The following is an 11,121-nucleotide window of genomic DNA, read 5'->3' on the forward strand; positions in this document are numbered from 1 at the left end:
TGCTATCTTCATTCAGTTTCAAGGAAATCAGTTTACATCAAAGGGAAAAATTGATCTTTTGGATAAGTTTTTTCGTACCCTAACACAGCTAGTATCAACAACATTACACTTAGTATGGATGTCATTGATGATGACTTGGATAAAAGATAAGCCAACAATCAGTTTTTGGAATCCGAGACCGTTTGATTTAGAGTATATAAATAGATAAGGAGTTCTGTTTAGTAAAGTTCTACGACTTTTAAAAAGCTTCAAGTATTCAAGCTTTCAAGTACTCGAACTAAAATCATTCAGTTGAGCACAATTTACATAGAATTGTACCTGATCATCAAGGATCATTAAGTGCTAGGATATTGCAGTATGAAAACAAATCGTATATTGTTATTCATTCAATTGAGGTATACTATAAGTTTCAGTTTGGCAATTTTAAAGTCTAAACTGAAATGAGATTTCGGAAATTACTTGTATTATCCAAAGTCTTCTATTGTAAGCCTTCCCAAACGGAAGAAAGCGTGACGTAGATCTTGAGTTCTCCGAACATCCAGAAATAAACTTTCTTACTTCTCACTTATAGTTTACCATTCAGTTTACAAAGCCAAGTCACTATTTCATTTGTTCTGATATGTCGTTTTGACTTCCTTCCGCACACAATTGGTAGTCAACTAACATTGACAATTGAGAATACACAATTAGTTGTCAACCTGACTAAATTAATTTTAAAAAGTAGTTTGTGTCAAGTGTTTATTGAACTCTCTCGTTTTAAACACTTCAGTCGATTCTATCATAATGATATATTTATTCCATTCAAATGATTGATTAAAAAAATGAAACATGAATGAAATGAAATTATTTCAATTTTCAAATAATTTCTTAATGAAATTTCAACATATTAAAATTTTTTGTCTATTATTATTTAAAAAATATAAATATAAATATTAGTACACAATTGATTATTATAAAATTATGAAAGTAATATAACTATTGATCTTAATTTTATTTTTTTGAGTAATATTTTATTTATTAATAATTATTTTTCAATAAAATATTATAATAAAATATTAGTATTATTATTTAAATATAGAAATTTATACTAGTTAAGCTAAATAAAGAAAATATTTTATAAATATAGAAAATGAGGAGTGAGAATAACAATTCCATAAAAAATGGATGAAATGACTATTTCCATGAATATGAGAATAAATATACCGATCAATGCCAATTCTAATGTTATACCAATCATGTGTATAAAAAATGATATTAGAATATTCATTTTATTTTCATCTCATTCATTCTTACCAAGCATGTCCATGATATCTTTACCTTGGCATTTGTTCTTAAATCTTTTCTCTCCCTCTCAACATTAACTAATAAAAAAATTAGGTAATACATCATTCATCAACCAATCATCAAGTGCCATGTTGTCACTGTTACATCGCCAACTTGTCCCGATCCCCTTCTTTTAACTGCTGAATTTTGATTAAAAAAACATTCACAAATTTAAGATTGACTAATAGATAGCAACCGCACCTTAATAATTACTATTTACAACTGGATGATATTGAGCCGAGGGTTCTCTGCTATCAAATTTGAAGACAATTCTCTGTCACACCTCGTGTAAAATTCTTCCATTGTTTGGTTATGTGGATGCTAAATATCATATAAGAATCCCAAATTCAAATTAACATTGGCAACCGCGGAATTTAAATTTTGACATTTTATTTTTGAAGTTTAAAAAGTATACTATCAAACAAAATACTTCATTTGGACCTTCGTAAAAGAATACTGACATGGTCAAAAGGAGAAACAAACTCGGAAAACGGAGACTTTCAGTCATAATTATTGAACATGACAACAATGTCACTGGAACGACGCAAGAAGCAATTTTGAATCAATAACTGCAAAGTTCAATCCGATAAATATACGGAGGCAAAAGGTAAAACATAATCCAACGGCAATGCATAAAAAATTTACGAATGAAATCAGGAAGAACAACTGTTACAGAGAGACATGGATGTGAGTGAGCAAACGCGACTCCACGCTTCTGGCATGTTTGGTTAAACCATTATGCCTTTATCTTTGTGTTCCATGCCTGCATTATCATCATACATACTATTACTATACTGGCCAGAAAAGATGATAGAAACAGATTAAATCAAAATTTTACCAACTGTCTAGAAGCACATTCGAGCTTTATAGATCGGAGGAAATCATTCGTCCCCAGGAGCAATGCAGAGCTTGAATTGATTTCTTTTGGAAAGTACTTCTGCTCCTTGCTTCTCTTTTTTCGCCGCCTCAATTTTCCTGGCAGAACATGATGCGGATTTGCTGACGCGTTTCAAATCCAATTTATGGAGAGTATCAACTAGGCCAAATGGAATTTCGCCAAGCTTCTCGCAGTTCCTAAGTACAAGACATCTCAGCCCCGGAAAATGATGACCTGAAGCGACCCAAACAACTAAATCAAAATTTCACTTACCATATTGGACAGCTGTCAGTTTAGTGAACTCTTTCACTAAATCAGGCAGTTTCACTCTCCTTCCTTAATTAACAATTGAGCTAACTTCCATTTCTTCCATCCTTTGAATTCAGCGCATAAACTCCTTTATAAGTTTCTTGTTTGATTTCCATCAAACTATAAGTCGCCAAATTCAACTCCTTGAATTTTGACTTTCTTAACGAGAACACAGAGTCCAATATTTGTGTGACCCTCAATGGTTTAGGGATACAGCTAGCCGTGGATCACATTTCCATGTGATTCAGAATAACATTTACTCTTATCTGGGCTTACCCTAGTTAGCCCAATTCTTTTCATCAACTATTTGATCAAGAATGTTACAACTCATTTCTGATTGCATCCATCGAATCATGATAAAAGTGTCTAGTAACATCGCCTCATGATCTCCTAGGTATCACTGATAGTGCGTCCAAGAACCTTAAGTCATGGTTATCATACAGTACGGTCCATTCAACATATATATCCCGATAGAATATGCAACATTGATATATCGATAGTCGCATATGAATTCGATAACAATGCGATTTATCTTTGAGTACTAATAATATCAAGGTATGTGCAACTAGGAAAACACATTTTCCTAAAGCACATTTCTTACTCTGGCCAGAGACTCCTTGTACTATTAACTCATTAGATCACCTAGGATGTCTTCACTCATAGGCAAACAGTGAATCACCAACTACAGTACATTTACTCATACGTATTTCAAAACTGTACCCAACCTCGCCACCTGATGACCCACAATGGAGTCGTTAAACGGATCAAAGTACATGCTAGTACTTATAGCCCCTACATTGTCCCGGGTCAAAGGACTACTGGTATACAACCATAGCCATGGACTATTCCACTAGATAAGTGAGAAACACTTGCACAATCCTAGGTATGGTTGTTCAGTGCATCATCATATGATCACTCATCAATATGAATGGACATCGCTATGTCATTGCCAATAAAACATGGCGTTTATATCACAAATGTTGTTCTCGAATTCAAGCGACATTTATCCTTATACAAGGCGGCTAATTCGACTAGGAACTTGTTTAGAATATACGGTACACTTCCTAATGAATTTCATGATCTTACGTTAAAAGACAGACCTCATGGTACTTATAATACATTTAAGGACTTTATCTATGCAGCTTGCATGGGTATACACATAAAATATAATGTCATTATTGAATAAAATTGTAAAACATTATTAAAATAATGATTGTTTTACATTAGAGTCAATAAAAACTCGAGCCACAAGTTGGCTTGCAAGACACCTATTCTAACAATACACATCCCTCCATAATGTCTTTATAATATTCTTTTTGACACTGTGACCATAACACAGACGATTTGTTTCTAAATCCACTCAGTGACATTCAGGAGCCCGCCTATTTATTTGTTGAAAAATTAAAAAAAAATTACTAACACATAAAAACAATTTTCATATAACCTTATTAAATGATAAAAATATAATTGGCTCATGCAAATGGACAATATGAATGCAAATGAACAGTATGAATAATCAACAGTTCTATTTTTTATAAAAATAATCCAACACTATTTAAATCACTTTCATCAATAGTGCAATGAATTTCCAAATTGTTGCTGTGAACTATGAACTTTACTATATGGCTAATGAAGGGAGATGATGCAAACTCCCATGTCTAATATCCAATCTCAGCCGTATATATCTTCCCAAAATAAGGACTTCGTTGTTTTCAAATTCCTTCCATGGTTTTAAAAAAGAGGTAGTCCATATGTGTGTTATATAAGCAAAATGTCAATTTCAGTACTTTCAACAAAAAAAAAAAAAAAAGTATTTTCAAAAGTGTTCAGTAATTAGAAAATAGAACTTTTTCGGCCGACCTATTAAGTAAATCGAAGATGGTTAATTTGATGAGTTTACCTTCTTTTCCCCCGGAATCTTATCTTCAGCGGCCCCGCCATCGGTCTCCGCGGAAGCAAAGTCGATCAAATCGTTCCTATCGTATATTTTTTTTATCTTTCCTCCAATCTCCTCAACCTTCTTCGCAACTTTGGGAAGCTTTGCCAGAGGATTATAGAAAGCTCTCAAAAAGAAATTCTTGAATTTGTTATCCGACGCCAGAGCAACACAAGCATCGATCGTATCTTCCGCTTCATACACCACGTCGATAATTTGTCGCACCAACTCGCGCAGAGCTTCGTCGTCCCTCTTGCGCTTTTTGGTCGACTCTTCTAGAAAGGCTTTGAACAATCGGAGATCGTTTTCGAGGTTTTCGACTTGGCTAGTAGAGTCGCGGATTAAATGTGCGTGATACAATAGCAACTGTTTGAGGTTATCGAGCAGGAACTGTACTGCTGCACCCTCCATTGTTTTCTGTGTGTGCGGAGAATTCAAGGGAAGAAGAAGAAGGAATTTAAGAGCGTTGGCTTATCAGAGTAAAGTCAAGGTCTCCCCTTCCTAACCTTGATAAAATATACAACACTTACAAAAGTACTACGATTCTAAACTAACTTGGGACGTGAGGAAATTCTTATATTCAAAATATTTAGGGTAGATGTCTGTTAGATGCAAAAAAATATTTTTTTTGAGTATTTGTAGTACACACTTAAATAAGTTTTCTTCCCAAGTAAGAAAGCTAAGCAACTAGCAAAGTTTTTAATCAGATAATACGTGTGAGAAGGCTGTCTAATAGGACTTCTTCAAATATGAGTCCACAGAGCGAAATTACTCATCGGTTTCCTTTATGTATATCAATATACAATATTTCCTATTGTATTTGCATTTACTCCTCATTCTCATTCTCATTCTCATCTTTTTCCTCACCACTCATCCCATTATTCTTTGTTTAAACTCCCCAATTTTCAAAAAAATTTCAAAAACATCCTTAATTCATTGATTTTGGTACGTGACATTGTTATACCTATCGAGTATGTTCTTAAAGACATATAGCCTCAAGACATACGGCAACGCGAAGTTTCCAGCCTATATATCATGCTCAAATGATCAAGTCCTTTTTTTTTTTAAATAAAAGGCCCATCATGCTTCCGTATAATAAATTAAATATTTTACCTCTTTGACCGAAGTGCCACCGCATTATATCCACCGTATTTTACAGACTGCTCCTCACAGTCTAACCACGCAGTCGCAACAGATGGTTACTGAAGCAGATTTCTTCAGCAGCACTTGGCACAACCCTAATTCATTTCCTACTTTAGGGTGTACAATAAAAGATGAAATTTTGAAAATAATACATGAGAGGGGCTAGAGCAAAGACTTCCTTTATTCAAATACAAACATTTATTATTACATAATAACCTTATGTAGAGGAGGAGAAACTTGTTTAGCTATTGATCGTAGCTGAACTTACAAAACACAGAAACTAGAAAATATTACAATTTATTTCTGATAGAAATTGAGGAAATGTTCAATGATCTCAACTTCCTTCTTCCTGCTTATTTATAGAAGGCTCTTCCGGATTTGAAACTCGTACTTCAACTCTTGATGAGCCTTTACAGCTTGCATGTGGACCACTTTCTGTAGTGGTTAAGTGGTACCTTCACCTTTTCTTGATTTGTCCCTTTCTAGATCATTAATCTAGCAATGGCTTGTTCTTCTGATTTTATTTCTTGGCATAACCAATGAATATACGTTTGTATTATATCAGCTGAGATCTCGTTCTCTTCTTCTTTTAAGAGTTTGTAGAGATCATTAAAATATTTCAGCTGCATTCTTATTTCTTTAATCCGCCTTTTGGAAACCTTAAGATATGTTGCATACACTTTTCTTTGGTTCCAAATTTCAGTTTAACTCTTGTATGTTTCTTTTACCCCATTTTTTACTTCTTTTTATAGATGATTTTGGGGTTAAACTTCCTTGCTTGTTTATTGGATTTCCTTTATCTTTAAAGATAGGGAATCCAATACCTTTCTCCGATCATCTTCCCACACGTGCCATATTGCAAAATTTCCGACGGGTTTCCTTACTTGCCGGCAGCTTGCTATTCCACAGAAGATTTCTTTTCTTTTCGAACAGATCTTCTGCAAAGCTCGTTGTTTTTCCTGTCATTGTATTCAAGAAGAAAGATCAATTTACAGAATTTTGATAAAATTTAAATGGATACTTGACTTTGTCCATCTCTGTTAGACAAACCCAAACTCTGGATACTCTCCTGGTAGATATGTCATCTTCATTAAATGAAGAAATTCGGGGTGTTTTGTAACGTACCGTACTTTTAAACTACTTGAAATTTGCGGAAAAATAAAAAAAAATTTCTTAAATACGAAATAAACTTTCAAATTGCGATCATCCATAATCCGTTCTCAAAAAAATAACTGCAAACAAACGTTCGAAATTAAAAATTTTGCTAAAGCATTTGACTAAACATCATAACAGTAACATAAAATCAGAGTATTTGAAACTTTCATAAATTCTTAAAAACATGGCGGTCCTCGGGTTTAGCCTCCTGCTCAGTCCAAGCCAGCTCACTGGTCCTCACCCCTCATCTCCTCAAATTCATCATCACCTGTATCGATCAAGTCAAGTGAGTCTAAAAACTCAACATGTATAAACTGGAAGTAACGAGTAATACGTAATAAAATCACATGCAACTTTAAAATAGAACATACGTACTTGAACTTTAACATGCGTGTAAAAGCTTGATCTTACATACATTACATAGACGTGCCATACCGTGAAACTTTTCTTAAATATGCTTGCATACTTGTACATACTTGAACATACATAACTTCATCATTTTGCGTAGAGGCATGTTTCAAAGCAAGTGACCCATACATAAATATGCCTGATCAGACTAAACCACAGTACTGGGCTGATAGGAAAGATCCACTGCCACATACATGAGATCCCCGTTCATGCTTTAACGGGTGGATTGGTCCCTGGTCATGCTTTACCGCTTTCCAATCCTGATCTAATCCCCTTCATGCTTTAACGGGGTGGAGAGGTCCTCGGCCACGTTCACCGACTTCCAAATTCATTCATAAATTGGTCACATGACATTTAACATACCTCAAAAATAAAACATTTTCTCATTTGCACGTCGAACATACTTACTTGGCATTGAGGGATTCATTGGATCTCGCTTGGGGCCACTGCTGCACATACTAAATGAGTTCAAACCCTTATCTTGCATAACTTATACGTAGGTAACTCGTGCTCGCCACCGAAGTAAATAGAGAACTTAAGACATTCTAGATCACTCGGAACTTGATTTTGTTTAATAATCGTATTAAGCCATGATATAGAACCCCAAAACAAATCCTATATTTTTACATAAATAAATTTTAACCATCGTACTAAGTCATGATATAGAACCCCGAAGCAAATCTTAAAATTTTTTTTTTATATAAATTTTTTTTAAAGGGGTACAAGGGTCCGGGTAGACGCTGAAAATTCGCATTTTGAAGGAAAATGGACACGGACCATGTGTACGGGTCGGGATAGGGGTCCGGGTAGACTCTGAAATTTCGTATTTGGAAGGACAAAGGGGACAGAACATGAACCGACACCTCGAGACCCATCCTAGAGTGCTAGAACATTCATTCAAACTCAAACAAACGCTCCAAAACAACGACGTCCAACTTACAACGTAATACAACTCATGAACACGAAATTTGACACCAAATCAATTCCTACGATTTCCAACTCAACCAAATGACTAAAGACACGAAACGAAATGCCAACATACATCCCAACATCATTCTTGATATACTTAAACGCAGCAATGATCACCCATCGATGCCCAACAAAGCCTGCAACAAATAAACTTCAAGAACACAATTTTCATAAAAGTCGCAGTTTGAACAGTCCCACAAAAACGATCATAACTCACTCATTCTTCATCCAAATATTTTGAATTATATATCAAATCGAAGGTATCAAAAAGTTCTATGATTTATATGTTGAATTTTTTTCCTGAAAAGCAACCGAAAAATCACAGTATTTAAAAGAACAGTAAATTTTGAGTTTTAGATCTAAAAAAACGTTTCAAAAATTGATCCAACAAGTTTCTGCTCAAACTTTGTACATTATACTTGGATTTTTACGCATAATAATCAATACAACATATAATATGACGATATCGACGCAGGAAAAACATAATATACATGCCTTTGCTTTGAAACGATTGAAGATGGCAAATGCCGGTGCGGTGGAATACGGGAGATGACTAGGGAAAACTTGCTACGCGATTCTTGCTCGAAAAACCAACATAAACCTTCAGAAATTTTCAAAGGAGAGGGGTGGATGCTTCTAGAGCTCAAGAACCCTAGGCTATCTCAAAAATGAAACGTGTGTTTGTGTGTGTTGTGTGTATGCGTGAGTGTGTGGTGTATAGTAGGGAAATAATTGCTTAATTACTCAATTTGGGGCTAAAGAATTGATTAAGTAAATAATTAAAAATAAAATAATACTAATCTAATTAGTTAACCCCAAAGAAAGTTTTAAATAAAACAATAATTGAGTGCAAATTTCAAGATTAAAATCTCTCAATAATAAAATAAGTATTTGAAAAGCTTAAAAATCTAAAATGACCTAATAAATTAAATAAGGTTTTAACATGCTAAAATTTTTCATAAATCATTTAAAACACTAATTTTCTTGATTTGGAATAACATACCACGATACAAGAGTCGCCTAAACCATAACCGGTCTCTTTTTCCGATGTCGCATCAAATATTCGCCTGAAACATAAAGCTCAAGAAACATTTTAACGTGCAACACATAAGCATAAATAATTTAAAATAATGCAAATTAATAAATCATGAATTAAAACACAAATTAATGAAATAAACATGCATTAAAACCATTTAATAAAATACATAAGGAATTTAATAAATTGCACGCATGTGGTTCACGTAGACCTCAAATTTTCGGGACGTCACAATCTACCCCGTTAAATTGAATTTCGTCCCCGAAATTCGCTAATCCTCGATAATCCAAAAGTTTAGATTCTGAATTCTAGATTCCAACAATCCACGCTACCGCTGCGCTACTCTGATAAAAAAAAAAAATTAAGTCTTAGGCTATCCTTACTTATCTTCAATCCTAATTAAATTGCCTATCAAAAACTTCGTTCGCGAAACGCAACTTAAAGCGACTTATGGCGACTTACTTTTACTTTACTATGATCTCGACTTCTGACTTTTCTCATCATTCCCAATATTAGAAATGGAGGTCCAAACTTATCGTATCTTACTCTCCTTATACCATACCCGTAATGTCTATCGACCTATTACATCAGCATTTATGCAGTTCAACCTAAGAAATCTTAGCACCAAAAGTTACTGATCAACTTTTATCATCGGCAATTCACTTAAAAGTTAAATCTTATCTTACCCCATAATAATATTGGCCTACAATCCTTGAATCGAATCTTTACCTTACGATACCAAACTTACGTAACTTAGCTATTTACGAGTACGTCCCAATATAAAGTTTTTGCCAATCTTAAATTTCGAGTAACATTAATCCATAAAAATCCAAAATATACAATATCGATCCTCTCCTTAAATAATAAACCTTTCTAGCATCAATCACATGCTTAAACTATTTTCTTCTCAATTACTATATAGTTGAGGCCTAAGACACTTGGCCTTTCCTCATTGGAACGAATGTCACACTTTGACGTATCCTCAATACTTAATTAATTCTAGCGTATAAGACTTAATAAGTTCCTCCTGTTAATTATAGACTAACTATAATAAAGCAACTTTACTTATCACTCATAGAGTTCCAGAATCCCCATATCAAGTTTTTAGATTCTTACTCGATAAAAATCTTAATATTCATTCATTGGTAATCCATGTTGAACGCAACTAATCCCCTTTTGTTTTTATTTCACCCAAAACCTCCGTATGAACACCTATTTCATAAACTTGAAGTTCAAACTTACACAACCCAAATAGTCTTAGATAACCTAATTCCAGCACTCATATTCACTTAATCCTAAGTTTCTTAATGACTTACAAAAATTCCTCAACACAAGGTGTCTGACTCATTTCATACATACGACTAATAAGTAACATAACCAACAATCGTACGCAACTTTCTAGAAAAATTTAATCCTAATAAAAGTATAACTTTAACTGTTAAGATCGTCACTAAAAGTTTTGCTACATCAAATCTTAAGCTCCCGAAAATAAGTTAAATTATTGTCTAATCTTATAACTTAACTAATTGATCAACTTTATCTTAACTTTGTTATCACTCTAAATTCTTCATTTGCCTCTGCATTAATCCACTAACACTTAGATTTTTAAGTCCAATATTGATTCATCCTACAATGCCCCTGATTAACATTCCTTATAACATTATAACTCAGATTATTTCAAGGTTCGAACTATCTCTCCAAGCCTAAGTCAGCGAGAGCTCCTGTCATTTAAACCATTCAATGCTCACTTATCACTAAACCAGTCCCAAATTTCTTAACAATTGCAAAATAAATTCCTAATTTCCTCGATAATAACACAACCTTGTCCATAATTTTTGAAAATCCTACAATTACCCATAAGTTCTTGGCGTTCCTAATTTCATCTTATAGATTTTTCGTAACATAAAGTTCAATAATTTTAAGCTTATTAAACCCAAAATCAATTCCATAACCTCGAAAAGCTAC

The 11,121-nt window shown here is 33.8% G+C and overlaps 1 protein-coding gene across 2 annotated transcripts; it reads right to left on the reverse strand.

Annotated features, from left to right (window-relative positions):
* Positions 1-1,576: 1,576 nt before the first annotated feature.
* Positions 1,577-5,038, reverse strand: LOC142539122 (protein RECOGNITION OF PERONOSPORA PARASITICA 7-like). Of its 2 annotated transcripts, XR_012818824.1 has the most exons (3): positions 4,410-5,038; positions 2,162-3,891; positions 1,582-2,086 (listed from the first exon to the last, which is right to left on the reverse strand). XR_012818824.1 is itself a non-coding variant. In XM_075644405.1 (2 exons), the coding sequence occupies exons 1-2, from the start codon at positions 4,854-4,856 to the stop codon at positions 3,880-3,882; spliced, it is 459 nt and encodes a 152-aa protein (XP_075500520.1). In that variant the 5' UTR covers positions 4,857-5,038; the 3' UTR covers positions 1,577-3,879. The 2 variants fall into 2 exon arrangements, 1 of the variants encoding a protein (XP_075500520.1); XM_075644405.1 differs by having other exon boundaries at positions 1,577-3,891.
* Positions 5,039-11,121: the final 6,083 nt, after the last annotated feature.

This window comes from Primulina tabacum, chromosome 3, assembly GCF_025594145.1.
Source record: "Primulina tabacum isolate GXHZ01 chromosome 3, ASM2559414v2, whole genome shotgun sequence".
NCBI lineage: Eukaryota > Viridiplantae > Streptophyta > Magnoliopsida > Lamiales > Gesneriaceae > Primulina > Primulina tabacum.